Raw genomic sequence first — 14,340 nt, forward strand, 5'->3', positions numbered from 1 at the left:
AAGCCAAACGATACAACAGAGGTCCCAAATCGACCTGTAAGCGAGACGGCAGTGAGCTGGCCTGGCGCGAGCTTTGCTACTTGCCGAAGTCTTGCCGGACGTGACGATACGTGACAAAACGCTTTGCACTTCTCGAATCACCCTCGGACACTCTCCGAGGTTTCTTACAGCTATCCTAAAATCCTCATAAATTCAGGTTAACGTTTTGAGCACTATTAAAATACTCTAGTCAAATTTTTGATACGGTAAGTGGTGTGTGGAAGTGGTACTCGAAAATGTTGCATATCCCTAAACAGAATAGTAACTACAACCTTCCGACAGCGCAGCTCAGAGTCGCAACCCGGGGCCCACCGTAAATCTTGAGCTTTCGAACGGATCTCTAGGGTTACTCTGAGGAACCGAGAATTCTGAGGAGAAACTTTTTCTTTTGTAGGAGCCGGCGCATCATCCATTCGTCCGTCCAACGTCAGCGTTCTTTGTGCGTTTGGGTTCAGAACTCTTGATTGTTGAGGATTCTATAAAAGGCCAGATTAACTCGAAGTTTGAGAAGAAATCAAGAGAAGGATACAAGTAAAGAAGACACCATGCACTACGCCGGTACTATAGTTTAAGGTTCAATTTTGGGGCAACCCACTGAACTCAATTATCGTCGGTAACATGCCCCTGGACGTGCACTATGCACTGTGCTTCCGATTCCTCTAAGCCCGGCGGTTCCGTGTCCGACGAGAGCTCAGCCTGCAGGAGAGGAAGGTAGGTGAAAGTAAAAGTTGGAACGACTCCAAGAGCGATTCTCAGTACTCGTGACTTGCCATGCTAGTTCGCCGGAAACCTTGTTCAACCAGTCTTCGCAGCACATTGCTGGTCTTTCATAATATACCGATATCCAGTCCGAACACTGGCATCTAGTTCCCGGTATCAAACAAGATGCAACTTTATACTTTCATCTTCGCATTCTTTTTGTTCTTTATCCACAATGTAAAAAAAAATAGGTAGAGCGAAATCCTATGGGGTAAAAGTAGAATCAGCTCTTGTGATGTTAGTATCCGAGACAACGGACGGATAACAAGCTCACCAAATTGCAAAAAAAATCATCCCTTTTCTCCCAACGAAGAAAACTACACGACGCCACCACCACCAACTCTCTCATCGGAGAGATCTCTCATTTCTACTGCTTCTTAGTCTTCTTCTCAGCCTTCTCCTTCTCCAACCTCTCCTTCTCAGCTTCAGCTTTGGCAATTTCATGGGCTTTATCGTTGAGGCCTAGTCTGTTTCGCGCGATCTGAACAGAGTGGAGGATAGGTAAGTGAATCGTTCGAAAGGGAGGAGGTAACTGACACGTACTTCGATAGCGTAGAACTAGGAGATTAAGGGGGTGAGGTCTGAGGTTAAATCAAACCTTGCAACGAGGTTCAAAATTCACCTGTATACGCGTAACTGCGTTTAAAGATCGATCTCGTAAGGCCATCATTCGATACCAAGGAAAAAGTGAGGTGGGAAGCGCACCGAAGATCGTGTTTTTCTCGCCATACTCCTCCCTCGCGTCCGTACGGATAAGAGATCCAAAGTTGTATTCTTGGACTTTCTTCTCGTATCTGCAAGAGTCGGCAATGGTAAGTAAGTAAGGTGGGGCCCAAACACAGAACGAAGAAAAGGTGGAGATGGAAGGTGGAGACGTACCGGTTAATGAAATTTCTCCAGCTCTCTTTCCCTTCAGGACTCTTCATCCAGTCTTCGTCTAGCTTGGTAAGCTTTTCGTGCGGCGGTTCAGCAAGTTCAGGGAATGTTGCCATCGTGTCCTCGTAGATCTCGTCGTCCAATCTGCAACATCCCCAGGGATTGCTTCAGCTCGGTCTGCAGTCTTGAGAAGTTGAAGGTAGTATTTTTTTACTTGGTCAATTTGAGATCTCTGGGGGAAACTTTTTCTAGGAGATTCCAGTATGTCTGGTTATCGAAAAGAGGCTGAGCAGAAGGAATTGTCGAGAGCAACAAGGGCGTACTTGAGCTTGTTCGACAGCTCTTACGGCGAATCTACACCCCGAATGCAAATCACTTTAATTTCTTCTTCATCTTCTCTCGATGAACACGTACTGTTTTTCGATCTAAGAAAAGTATTAGGAGAGTTAGTCAAAAATCTCCCAAAACAACAATTAAAGACATCAAACACACTTCAACAGCGTTCTGAGCTTTGTTTGGGTCGAATCTTCCCGCCATACTTGTTTTCAGAAGGAGAGTCGATTGAGAGAGAGAAGAAGATTTATGAATGGAGGAGAGTCAACGTGGCGGTCACCGGTGCGCTGGCACTTTTCCCGGACGGCGGCGATCACCATGGACTGTGAGCTGTGAGCATATGATTAGGCTTGGAGAGTCTTTCAGAATTATGTCGCGCATGGTTTTTCGTATCCGAAATAAAATGGATACCTGTGGTACAATACCATTTTACGAATTGACAACTCACGGAAAGGCAAGTCAGAAAAACTCCGGTAAGGTAAATGAGCGCGCCTAAGGACGAAGCGTGACGTGAACACAGCCCACGTAACAAGATCTTTTTCTCCCCTTTTTGTAACTCCAACTTCGAGCCCTGAAGAAATTTCGACCATATGACATTCGAAGAAGCCTATACCCAAGTCCGAGGCTACTGAATATTGAGAGAAGTCTCAAACTACCAGAAATCTCCTCTCAACGAACAGCGATAAAGGTTGCACCTCTCTATCACGACTAGCTGGACGATCTCACTGAATAATGGGCCAACAGAGACCTGATAAAAAATGTCAGCAGTCGATGTGGGATGCCTATATCTTACTGCCTTTGCGCAAGCTGTTGCGCCCCATATCGGTCTGTTGGTCCCGACTAGTGAATCTGCCGGAAAGCTGGTTCATATCCGAATCGATCGTAATGCATCCCCAAATTGGACCTTTCAGTGCAGAGATCAGAAGATTGAAGGCGACATGTTCATGACCAGCCTCCTGAAGATAGGAGGACTGATAGCCTGGGGGACCTTGTCAGAGGTGGCGCAAACCGTTGTAGTACCGCCGAACGACCGTTTTGGAGAGTGTTCTCCTTGGGTGAAAAGCTTGATCGACAAGCTGAATGAACTTGGGTTCATCGGAGTGGCGAATGTTGACGGGCTTATGAAGGAATTCAAGGAGTTTGCTGCGGGAAACAGAGCGTTTGCCCGACGTGACAAGTATCCGAATGTTGCTATCTCGAGATGTGAGTGCGGTGTTCTTTTGGGTTCCTTCAGTGTCTGAGTTAGCTCCGTTAGATTTTGTTCCTTCAATGGACAACCGATACGACTCCGAGCTCAACTTGACTACACATGCATGATGCAACACGTCAGATCACGAAGAGTGGGGAGTTAGATGGAATTGAGGGGAAACCTTGCCAGATTAGTTACCAATACATGGGCAAGGGGAAGGAGATAGATACTACAATAGCCTTTGTGACTTGACTACCGTCTTCAACGGGCACAAAATGTCAACGACAAAACGAAAACGACTAAACATCCAAAAACTTCCAAACCCACCAGCAGCAGCACGTGCACCACGGCATCACTGTGACTAACCAGAATCCGCCAGCTCCTTCGGAGACCCCGCATTCTTCTCATTCGGTCGATACACAGGCATCGTCGGTGTTCATACGAGTTTACTGTTGTACATCCTACTCTTCTTGCCTCGTTCCACGAAGGGCTTGTTGGTCGATGATGAAACGGAAAGAATGAAATTCACGTCGACCGCAACATCCGTTTTTGGAAGCGATTACGGTTGCGACGGTTTGGGTGGGGATGGGGGTGGTGCAGGCTTAGTGGGGGTGGTTTGTGAGAGAAGTGGGAGTTGTAGAGGGATAAGGTTGTGGTGAGAGTTTTTTTTAGTTTTTTTCTATTTCCCTGAGATGATGTTGACCTTTCTTCTTCTTCTTTAGCAACTTGGGAAAGCTTGGTTATTCACCATGGCTGCTTCGATCTCTACATGTCTTCTTGGTTATGCTCGGTGCACCAGTGTCGACGTACGTTTCTCGTCAGACTACTTCATCACCCCCAGCTAATAAAGGCTTTACTCTTATCCATCCTCACCCTCTTCACCCCCGCTTTCGTCTTTGGCTTACCCTCTCTATCATCCAACACCGAAGCATTATTGATCAGACTGACCCAGTGGGTCAGACTCCGATTCTCGGAATTCTCGTTCGTTGGGTTTTTTCTAACCCTGGCTTTCCCTAATCTCATTCCAACTTATTCTCCTTCAATGCAGCATCCGAACCCCAGTCGAATGAGCAATTCTATATCCAGCTCTCGGAACCGTTGTTGGGTGTTGGTTAGGTGCTATTCCGATTGCGCTTGATTGGGATCGACCTTGGCAGGTGCGTGGTGTGCGGTTTCTCGTCATCGTCCGACATTCACTGCTTCTTTTTTCTCATCGGACTCATTTCCGTACTAACGTATGAATTTAGGCCTGGCCTCTACCGCCCTTATTTGGAGCTGTTCTGGGATATATCGTATCTTCTATCACGGCTCTTACGGTTAGCGCTATCAAGGCACTGGCGGATGATCATATTCATTCACTCAAGGCGGAGTAATTGGACAGTTGAGGTATGTATGGGGATAACTTTAGTCTATTTCGTTCTATATCCATTCTCTATTCTCTAGAAATAGCTCCATGGGCGAAAACTAGGATTCTCTATTCTATTTTAAATCGGATTTATCGGGAAGAATGCGAATCGAAGACCCCATACGCCAGTTAGACGGTCTTAACCAGCGACGAGAAAGTCTCCGATAGAATTCGTAATGTAGTCTGGTACGATAGGCGAGGGGTTATCTCCTGTGTTATACCTTGCGGAAAAGAAGAAGAAAAATCAGAAAAATCAGAAATCTGCGAATGGCAATGGTAAAGCACGGTACCTGTGAGGACTAGTAAAGTAGAAAGACCACCTGCTTGTCCGAATAGGATATCGGTATTCAGTCTGTCCCCGACCATAATGGTGCGTTTAGGATCAAAGTGGACTCTGGTGCAAGGAGGCGGGTTTAGTATTAAGTCTCGTTTACGGTTTTTCCCAATCTACGAAAAAAAAAACCCTCACTTGGCCTTGATACAATCCAACATGGTCTTCGCCGGTTTACCCACCACCAACGGATCTTTGCCCAGCGCATATCTCAAAGGAGCTTAGATAGCGCCTGCACCAGGTAACAACCCGTCCGCACTAGGGTAGGTAGAGTCTTCGTTTGTAGCTATGAAATGACAGGCGGTGACGGAGGGGTCTGGGGTGAAGGAAGAGAGGGAGAATGGGGGCGTTGTTGTACAGTCTTGCGGGTCCTGGCCGGTTATTCTGTGTGGGTAACGGTTTTTTTTAAGAATGGTTTGACTCGGACGTACGGTTCCACCTAGGAAAAATACACCTTCGTCTCGTAGTTCATCTTCTAATCCGGATTGACCGATCACGTAGACTTTGTTGTCTTTGGGTAACTTTAGGACAGAGGAGATGTGTACAGCGGTTGCGTATGCCGATCCGTAGATTTCATCCTAGATTGGGAGGTTGGGGAGGTTTACATGAACCCGTATCGATTGGGGAGAACTCACGACATGGGCTTCTACACCCAACTGGTCGAATGGGATGTCGCTCACGGACGGTGGCTCGTGACGTTGACGTTGACAGCGTTCGCAGGAGTTTGTGCCGTAAACACCTGAGGGGGTTTTAGTGATGCAGTGAGATCAACAGGCACTCGGCCCCGGGCCGTCTGCTGTTGTCCACGCTCTCGATATTATCAGGCATTGATTTCGCTCGTACAAACGAACTAAGTCGACCAACAGAAACTTCCAGCACGGATGTGGATGCGGACAGAAGGAGACAAAGTCGGTTCGGATCTCAAGCTAAACTCTAGCATAAACAAGTCATAAACGATTTCACAGAAAAACGGGTTATGCACATCTAGACTGGGTATGGGAATAATCAAGCGCTACGGACATGAACTTGTAATGGAAGTAAACAGCCATTACCACGCAGACGTGGAGGATCTGATGGGAGTTGAGGAGATAGTCATAAGTACCGGGATGGAAACATTCTGGGATCCGGTTCGCACTGAAAATATGAGTGTCGGCGACCATACTAATGAATAGGCCACGGAACTCACTACAGCAAGGCACCTCCAATGTAGGTGGATCCGGATAAGATGAACCATCTCACACCCATCGCCGTAAGTGTCGTCGCCGGTCCATGTACAACAAGCCAATGCAAGACCGGAATTACGGAGAAAGCCCCTAGTCCTATGAAGATCGTAGTGCGCAGAGCGATGTGTGTGGGTTTTGCATATTCGGGATCAATAATAACAAAGGCCGCCGCTGAACAAACCAAAGTCAGACGACGAGATTGAGGACTAGAGCCAGTACATACCGGCATTCAGTGAGAGAACAATTGAGCTATAGAGACTTAGAGTCTCGGGTTCACAGAAGAATCCATAGTAGAGCAACGGACAGAAGGATCCCACAGTCAGAACGATGATTCCAACATAATCCAAGGCATTGCAACGAGAGCAGACCTAACAACCTTATGTGAGGAACATGGGTGTATATCATTTCACGACAACGGTACTACTTCTGGGGATTTATGAGCGGTCGCAGTGTGCCATGCTGCGCTAGACAGTAGACAAAATGTGGCTGAGGCAAAGAAGATCGAAAACACTGCCGAGTCCACCCATGTCGTTCGGCCAGATGTGAGCTGCGATGGATTGACTGTGACCATGAAATATAGAGAAAGTACACCAGGCCACAGGTGAGTGTGTATATTTCCTGGAAGTTCGTTCAGAATAGACTCCCATTTGATTCCATTCCGAGTCTCACCGGTTTCGTTATGCACATCTGTAATAATGTTATAATCCAAGACAATGATGAAGATTGGAGATTCCTAGGAGTACGCACAAGCATAGATGGAATGAACACAACCTCTCCAGTCTTGTGGCCTAAATTTTAACCAGGACAGTAAGATAACTTCTTAGACCTCTCAACAAATCCTTGCCTTCGGTATCCAGTAAGAATATACACGTTGTCACAGTGCCAGCTTGGTACATCCTTCAAAGTAACAGTCAGTTTGGGGTGAGATTGTTGTCTGCCTGTTGCTTGCTTGTAAGTCGGGCTTGGGGCCATCTTCCAACGTTTAAGTTGCAAGGTGAGGGAGAGGAAGGGCTGGATAGGAAATGGCATCAGATATTATTTAGACAGATGCACACAGAGAGTTGGGTGGAACCATTGCATGTAGGTGCATACAATAAGTTGACACTCGTGGTTTGCACCCGATGACACCGAAATGTCCTCTACCACTGGCAAGACCAAAAAGGCCATGACCATTGACCACAGAAAGGAAATAACCACAAGACCCTACACCAAAAAGATCCCTATCACCGAAACTCACTGAGCAGTGAAGTATACGGTATGTTCTCGAGCACCGAAACCGTAGCCTTGGCGAATTTTTTTTTGAAAATTGACGGCCGACGGCGTCGCTCCAAGCTCTCTGTATCTTCCTCTCCGCCAAGCTGTTTCCCACCACTGACCGCCCTTGAAGCCTCTTCGTGGTATTGATACTTTTCAGGTGCCCACCCGTCACTTATGTCACATCGCGTTTTCACGTGAGACAGTGTTCCTCTCGGACTTTGAATCAGAAGTAAGTAATAATGCAATCACTGTCCTCGCCCTTCCATTGAGGGTAAGCGTCTGGTGGGCTTGCACCTGCTAATCGTCCTTCCCGCTTTCCCTCGTGTTTTCTACTTTTCAAGGCTGTTCAAATCTAAACTTCGGAGTATGATCAAATTATGTTTGTTCTTGTTCTCGATATCCAGCCACACGGTGCAGCTGTCACTCGTAAGGTTCAAAATTTGGTGCATCTATTCTATCATATATTCTCTATAATATCTGAAATTCTCTCTGATTCAATCTTCTTCTAGCTTTTCCAACAATTGTGACTTCATTTCTGTTACTTTAATAATGTTCTTTTCATTATCTCATGCCGACTGCGCCGAGTGAATGCCCCTATCATAGACACAACAAGACTGGGAGACGGATGTGGGGAGCAGTTGGGGGGAGATGGCATGAAGGCTTTGTGACGATGGTCCATATTATGTACTTTTGTAGAAAGCACTCACAAAAGTACATAACAACTTCCTGATCCACAGCTTTTCCACGACTTGGATCATGGCGAGATTACCGAGCTAGCTGTGGTTGCAGAACGTGAAGAAAGGACGACTTGGTTCGTCTCAATGCTGGTCTCGTGCTCTTCGATTTCGGGACAGGTTTTTGGTATGTTCAATTGTTAAGAATGAATTCTCAGGAGAATCGTCGAACAATCTTTTCTTCGTTACGACACAGGAGTTCTATCAGGGGCACTCGTTACGTGTGGCACTGACAAGGTACTGACCTTCGTGCTGGAACGTTGACATCAGCAACAACATTGGGTGCACTCATCGATTTAAAAGGCATAAACACGAATTGAATCACAGGGATTTCGAGAGTGTAGCAGAGATATGTAGACAAGTTCACTCACCAATCTTCAGACCTTAGCGGTGATAGCTGCCAGTCGAGCTGGCCATCGAGGTAGAGTCGAAGGATCGTGACGCGTAGTAATTAGAAGGTCAAGTACTACGTTGATCAACGAAAACGCGCTGAAATCCCATGACTCAGATCACGTGGAATTACTATTTACGGATGGGAGGTGTCGAATTAGCCGAGGTTCTGATAACGTGGCGTGTTTTCTAGCAGACTCTAACTAGCGAGTGCCCGCAGCCGTGAGAGTCTGCCTAGGGGAGACTATGTAAGCCCAGAACCCTAGCTAGCTAGATAATGAAGTTCCGTTGGATGTCAACATTTCAAAATTTCAACATGAGTCCAACGTTCAATGCACGTTCTCTTTACAATGACGTGTACACGATGACATGATCCACATCCACATCTGAAGGACACATCAAGACGAGCAAGTCCATGCAAATATGAAATTCCGCTGAATCTTCATGCAGCAGGTGTCTTCACACATGTTTTTTCTTCTTCTTCTTTCTAGGATCTGTCGCTCATCAATCGCTCATTCTTTTAGTTTCAATTCCATCCAGCTGCTATGTAGGCAAACAGAACCACAAGGACTGTGTTTTCTTCGATCCTCATCCTTGTAGTAGAAAGGAAAGTATCAAATTGGATCAGGCTTTAATCATTCTCTTCCATGAACCAAGTGAGTCATACTCACAGCGGGTGATAGACTTCCAATCTGATTGTTGTTGACGTTCTAGTTTTTTTCCCCCAAGGTAGATTAGAAAAACAAAAGAGCTAGGGGGTGACGGTTTCTGTCCAACCTTACATGATTAGGTCTACACTTGTAAATGGTCCATTAAGGAAAACGCCACTTGTCAGAGAGTCTAACACTGGTTTTATCATGGCAGTCAGGGGTAGCCTTGGAGATGTAATTTGGCAAGATGAATGGATCGACAGGCATTCGGAGAAATGTGAGATTTTCATCCTGTTCACGTTTGAAGTGAACACTTAACCGATGGCTTTAGGGGGAATTGAAGAAATACCAGAAATGGTGTAACGCGGTATCGCGGATATACTCTACTAGTACCTAAATAAACGCATTTTTAACATTTTTATATATAATATAATCAAAATGGGAACATAATATGAGGATTAGAGCAAGCCCAAGCTGCTAGTCAAAGCACGGGTCTATTTGCGGGTTATCCGAAGTACAGAAAGTACGAAACACCCTGTAGATGAGAGTCTTCGATGTTCCGAAACCTGTAGGAACTGATGAAGCAGCCTTTAAAAACCTTCGTTCATTTGGATAGGCCTCGTCACACTCGCAATTACCTGTAGCAAACATGGGGACACTTGATTTTACTATCAATTTATTGATTTCTTCGATATTGGTTGAAAAGACGGAAACAACTCTTAGAAGTACATCTGGAAGTAACAATCAGGATGGATATAACTATCTAAAGTCCACTTCGGACTTAAGGAACGGAAACAATACCAGTGGCTGTAACTTACAGCTGGAAACAAGAAAAGGGGCGGATGTCGACGATGTCCGGTCAGAAAGGACATTCTACCAGGAAAGAACCATAGGAACAGGAAAGAACCATAGGAACGATCCCTGGAATGTAGATCGAGCAGTTTTGGACTATTCCAGATTGGATAGAACAAGAGAGAACAAGGGAGCACATGGGGACTCGCCTTGGAAACAAAAAGGGGTCAGGATGTATCCACATGCAAATGTCAAAGATATCCGACTCGGAACAGGAATAAAGAAAATATGAGGAAAAGGAATAAGGAATACTATATTCTGGACAGTTTTATATCTAATTGACATGTACTATACCTGATTAAGGGTACTTTGGTATCTCTGAAAGGGATTTCTCTATATTTTCGACTTTTTACCATATCTTCGACGTTTGATTATTATTTATTCGAAAAGGCGTATATAAGGAAGGATGGTAGCAGCAGTATTTTCCCAGTAACCTACGACAGAAGCCTAAGTGCTTTCACTAGGGGACTCTGGCTCATACTTTGCCCCACTTCTTTGAAGTTGGTGTTTGTATTTGGAAAAGATTAGATTTGAACTTTGAATTTGATTTGAATTTGTTGCCACTTTGGTACTTGGAAACTTTGAACTTGTAGAGTCACTTTGACTCGAATTTGAATTGAATTTGATAGTTCTATTTGAACTTAGAAAGAATTGAACACCTCCTCGAAGTAGTGAACTTCGTAGAAAGCCTTTGTCATTTTGACTTGTGAACACAGAGTTTGAATTTGTTTTGAACCATATAAAGCCCCACCCTTGAAGTCCTATCTTAGAGTTCTCAGTGAACCTTGCTGAGAGCGTCCATTGATACCGACCTCCACAAATCAACTATGCTAATTGCTAGTGTTGGGTTTGGTTTTGCGCACTTCGTGCTTGGAGTGTGTTTTGCTGCACCTTGTAGTAGTTTTTAGTGCCGTTAGCAGGTGGAACGGAGCTTTTGCACTCCACTTGAACCTTTCAGCTTCGACTTCTACATGCCACGTTTTTTGTTGTTGTTGTTGTTGTTTGCAACTGTGGTGACTTTGAGTTTTGGAGCACCCCACAGTCCATCCGATATGCAAGCACCCACGAAAGCCATGATGTCGGATGTTGGAATGACGGAGCCAAAGAGTCAGATGGGGTTTCGGATATGGAGACAGACGGATGCACTATAGTAGACAGGTGACTGGTGAAGCCCAGTGAGGTTTCCCCAGACCTTATCGGACATTATAGTCTACATTGGATACAATACACAATCCCCTTGCATGGACCACACCTATACCTCCGATGACTTGGCAGACCTCTCCTTGGTTGTAACCATCACATTCTAGGAGGCAAGGAAGTCAGAAATCATGAAGTACGATGAAAATTTTACAGACATACCTCCATGTTCCTTTCTTGTGATAGCTGATGATACCGCTTTGGTGAGAGTGAGTATGAATGGTAGATTCCGGAAAGAAAGAAAACCTACTTCAAATTCAGCTTTTCGAACAATGTGCAATTTTCTTTTTCTAATCGGGAATTCTGTGAAGGTATAAAGCTCAGTAGGGTGGTGCAAACTTCGAAGCCCACAATACCAATAACACACCTTGATCTATGCATCCTCTCTATGTCACTTTCGCCTACTCTCGTTGTCATCCACATTCCCAGCCCACATGAAGACCACGCCAAGAACGAGAAGCTGACTGGATATACGAGTGAAAGGCCATTGATAAAGACACGTGGGGAGCCGCAGAACGAGATGGTGAATGGTGGTGGAAGGGGAGCAAGGGAGGATGGGGATTTAGTCGCGTCCAAGTCGCGTCTCCCTTGTTATAAGCACAGTGTGTGTACTGGCCATGTCACACGCTCGTCATAGCCATCACGGGAAAAAGGTGGAAAGGAAGATGGAAATGTCGTGGTCGCCTTGGCAGAGAGACCTCTGTTGTATGTCAAAATTACATGTGCCTTTAATCTCCGTTAGTCTATATAGTTACTAAATACGTACACTCACACCTCAGTGTCAAACCACCACTGAGGTGTAAGTCTTCTATTATTTTCCCTTATTCAGAAGTACTCATATTACCTTCTATAGTATACATTCACTTTAGGTAGTATCTATTGTCGTAGTGTCAAACCACCACTGAGGTTATACATTCACTTTAGCCACTCTCTCGATAATGGGCGAAGTATACCACTCAAGAGTCAACCTAATATCAGAGCTACGGAAGTAGCACCAACACCAAATCAACCCAAAAACTAGTAAACCTCTGTGTAAAGTCTATCAATAACTCTACACACCAGGAAGATTGCAAGGGTGGACTGCTTGGCAAAGGTTATGCACAAGATCACAGTCTCAATATCATATGAATGTCTTATAAAATTAATTTGCAACTGCAAGTGTAAAACACCACAGCTACGGGGGTTCTAAGGGTTGTAGGGGCTCTGTTTATTGTCCAATGGACTAAGTGGGGCTTTGAACTTCGTCTATGGTAAGACTAATTCAAATGATTTGAGACTATTGCCCTTGACAGACACGAAAACTAAGTCCTTGGCAGACACGAACGCTAAGACCCTCGACAGATCACGAAAACAATAATCAAGACCTCGGCGGCCTATGGACAGATAGCTCTCAAGTTTTGACCTCGGCGGTCTTGTATGTTCAAATCAAATCTTATCGTATCACTGCACAAAGACAGGGCAAATCACTCTATTGGTTGTCAAGAGCAGTTACTCACGGGCAACTCACTCAGGACTTTCCTACGCACGGGTAGTACTTGTTTATCTACAGATACATGGACTGCTTTTATACTACTTCTACACTAGCTTTGTAATCGTATCTCTACTTGTTTTGTCTCTAAAAATAATGCACCATAGCTATGCATCCATGCAGTCTTCCTCTATTATCCAGGGGAATCTTATCGATAAGGACTGCTACATGTGCAGAATCTCGTCTACGGAGCTTTTCCGTGTTCGAATCATATGTTTTGGGCCAGTCTGGACCATTCTTCATTCTTGTTTCAGCACGTAGAATGGACCTACATAGGCATACCATGCGGTATTTCCTGCCTAAGGGCCTTATCCTACATTTTGACATTATCAAATCATATGGACTTTGTGTGTCCAAGTAGTTCCAGCATATGGATCCAGAGTTCCGAACTGCCATAGCGCATGAACAATAAGGATTCCGAGATCCGTTGTTCATTCCTGCCTGGTTCCTAGATACTCTATCTGTGATCTGGGATCTGTATCATGTCTTTTTGTCTTCTATTTCGATCGGGATGCGATCTACGGTCATGTCAAATTTCTCATAGTCTATGGTGGTCCTATGTCCGAATTCTTGTCAACTAAATCCCCCGTAGAAGTAGGTACTCCTAGTATGAAGGTCTTTAGACTTCGTTAAGTTCTGCTACGAACAGTTCTGTGAAGACTACGAGTCTTCTAATGTTACAATCCCTTGATATGCTAGTGCATAGTAGAATGCAGAGAGTAGAACTTGCGAATTATTGTTTAAGTCCTCTGCTCATAGTGTTCTACAGGTTTCGAATGGTCATACAGTTTTCTGACATGATCTACAGCTCTCTCTAACTGGTCTAGCTGCGTCTATGGCACATTCCACTAGTGGCACTAGCTTTAACTAGCAATTTGGGCTCATTCTAGTTCTTAATACGATAGTTATCGCTCCGTAGCACTGTTTAAAGTGCAAAAAGAACTCTGTAGCATAGTCAACTAAGTCGCATTATCGAACTCCGGAGCTCCGACGGACTCCGACGTTTCTCTGTTCTTACACACTATTAAACACTGCGCGTCACAACCTCGAGTGGGGAAATGAAGTTAAAAATCCAAGTTGAAAGTCTCTTTTCCTCTTTGTATTTTTTTTGACGAAGAGAGCTGAACGATTTGAACAGCCGTGCATCGTCATTTGCCCGATTAGGTCAGATGTTGTCGGAATTCACATGAACAGTCCAATGACATCTGATAAGGTCCGAGGACATCTCACTGCATCAGGAAAAAGGGGTCTGACGCTGAGCTGCGTTGAACGTTGTCAGCATGCGTTACGGGCAGTCGCACGTGTGAACGCCACAAATGCGCCAACACACCCAACGCGGCTCAGTGGTAGGTTAGTTAATTCCGTGAGATGAACGCGCGCCAACGCTCACTAACGCTCGGTCGCCGCAGCCAACATCAGTGTCGACGTGGGAACGCATGTACATGCACTCAACAGGTCAATTTGCCTGTGTATACTCATTTAATAGGGCTTCATATATGTTCAGAACAAGACAGTAATGCAAAAAAAGACATTTATTATGATTGTTCATTTAAAATAAAATGCAAACAGATGCTAAT

General features: G+C 45.0%; 4 protein-coding genes across 4 annotated transcripts; 2 read left to right on the top strand and 2 right to left on the bottom strand.

Moving 5' to 3' along the window:
• Positions 1-860: 860 nt before the first annotated feature.
• Positions 861-2,499, bottom strand: E1B28_006715 (uncharacterized protein). The gene is made up of 10 exons (XM_043151409.1): positions 2,167-2,499; positions 2,089-2,099; positions 1,998-2,028; positions 1,889-1,941; positions 1,678-1,818; positions 1,504-1,592; positions 1,421-1,434; positions 1,342-1,356; positions 1,073-1,279; positions 861-1,002 (listed from the first exon to the last, which is right to left on the bottom strand). Exons 1-9 carry the CDS (start codon positions 2,209-2,211, stop codon positions 1,166-1,168), a joined length of 513 nt encoding a protein of 170 aa, XP_043012504.1. The 5' UTR covers positions 2,212-2,499; the 3' UTR covers positions 861-1,002; positions 1,073-1,165.
• A 266-nt stretch (positions 2,500-2,765) lies between these two features.
• E1B28_006716 (uncharacterized protein) lies at positions 2,766-3,324 on the top strand (the record flags this gene model as incomplete). The annotated part of the gene is made up of 2 exons (XM_043151410.1): positions 2,766-3,210; positions 3,263-3,324. 2 exons carry the CDS (start codon positions 2,766-2,768, stop codon positions 3,322-3,324), a joined length of 507 nt encoding a protein of 168 aa, XP_043012505.1.
• A 621-nt stretch (positions 3,325-3,945) lies between these two features.
• Positions 3,946-4,569, top strand: E1B28_006717 (uncharacterized protein; the record flags this gene model as incomplete). The annotated part of the gene is made up of 2 exons (XM_043151411.1): positions 3,946-4,002; positions 4,444-4,569. The coding sequence occupies 2 exons, from the start codon at positions 3,946-3,948 to the stop codon at positions 4,567-4,569; spliced, it is 183 nt and encodes a 60-aa protein (XP_043012506.1).
• A 1,252-nt stretch (positions 4,570-5,821) lies between these two features.
• Positions 5,822-7,349, bottom strand: E1B28_006718 (uncharacterized protein). Its single transcript, XM_043151412.1, has 7 exons — positions 7,000-7,349; positions 6,903-6,943; positions 6,825-6,842; positions 6,580-6,773; positions 6,379-6,523; positions 6,119-6,326; positions 5,822-6,066 (listed from the first exon to the last, which is right to left on the bottom strand). Exons 1-7 carry the CDS (start codon positions 7,182-7,184, stop codon positions 5,907-5,909), a joined length of 951 nt encoding a protein of 316 aa, XP_043012507.1. The 5' UTR covers positions 7,185-7,349; the 3' UTR covers positions 5,822-5,906.
• Between the last annotated feature and the right edge of the window lie 6,991 nt (positions 7,350-14,340).

This window comes from Marasmius oreades, chromosome 3, assembly GCF_018924745.1.
Source record: "Marasmius oreades isolate 03SP1 chromosome 3, whole genome shotgun sequence".
In the NCBI taxonomy this organism is placed as follows: domain Eukaryota; kingdom Fungi; phylum Basidiomycota; class Agaricomycetes; order Agaricales; family Marasmiaceae; genus Marasmius; species Marasmius oreades.

Bases quoted from the DNA above. Each gene is read 5' to 3' on its own strand.
- E1B28_006718 (XM_043151412.1), bottom strand. From the start codon at position 7,184: ATGCCATTTCCTATCCAGCCCTTCCTCTCCCTCACCTTGCAACTTAAA. The intron at 6,944-6,999 runs GCAAGGATTTGT...GTTAAAATTTAG, and splicing joins ATTCTTACTGGATACCGAAG to GCCACAAGACTGGAGAGGTT. The intron at 6,524-6,579 runs GTAGTACCGTTG...TAAGGTTGTTAG, and splicing joins CCGCTCATAAATCCCCAGAA to GTCTGCTCTCGTTGCAATGC.
- E1B28_006715 (XM_043151409.1), bottom strand. From the start codon at position 2,211: ATGGCGGGAAGATTCGACCCAAACAAAGCTCAGAACGCTGTTGAA. The intron at 1,819-1,888 runs GTAAAAAAATAC...GGGATGTTGCAG, and splicing joins AGAGATCTCAAATTGACCAA to ATTGGACGACGAGATCTACG. The intron at 1,593-1,677 runs GTACGTCTCCAC...CGACTCTTGCAG, and splicing joins TGGAGAAATTTCATTAACCG to ATACGAGAAGAAAGTCCAAG.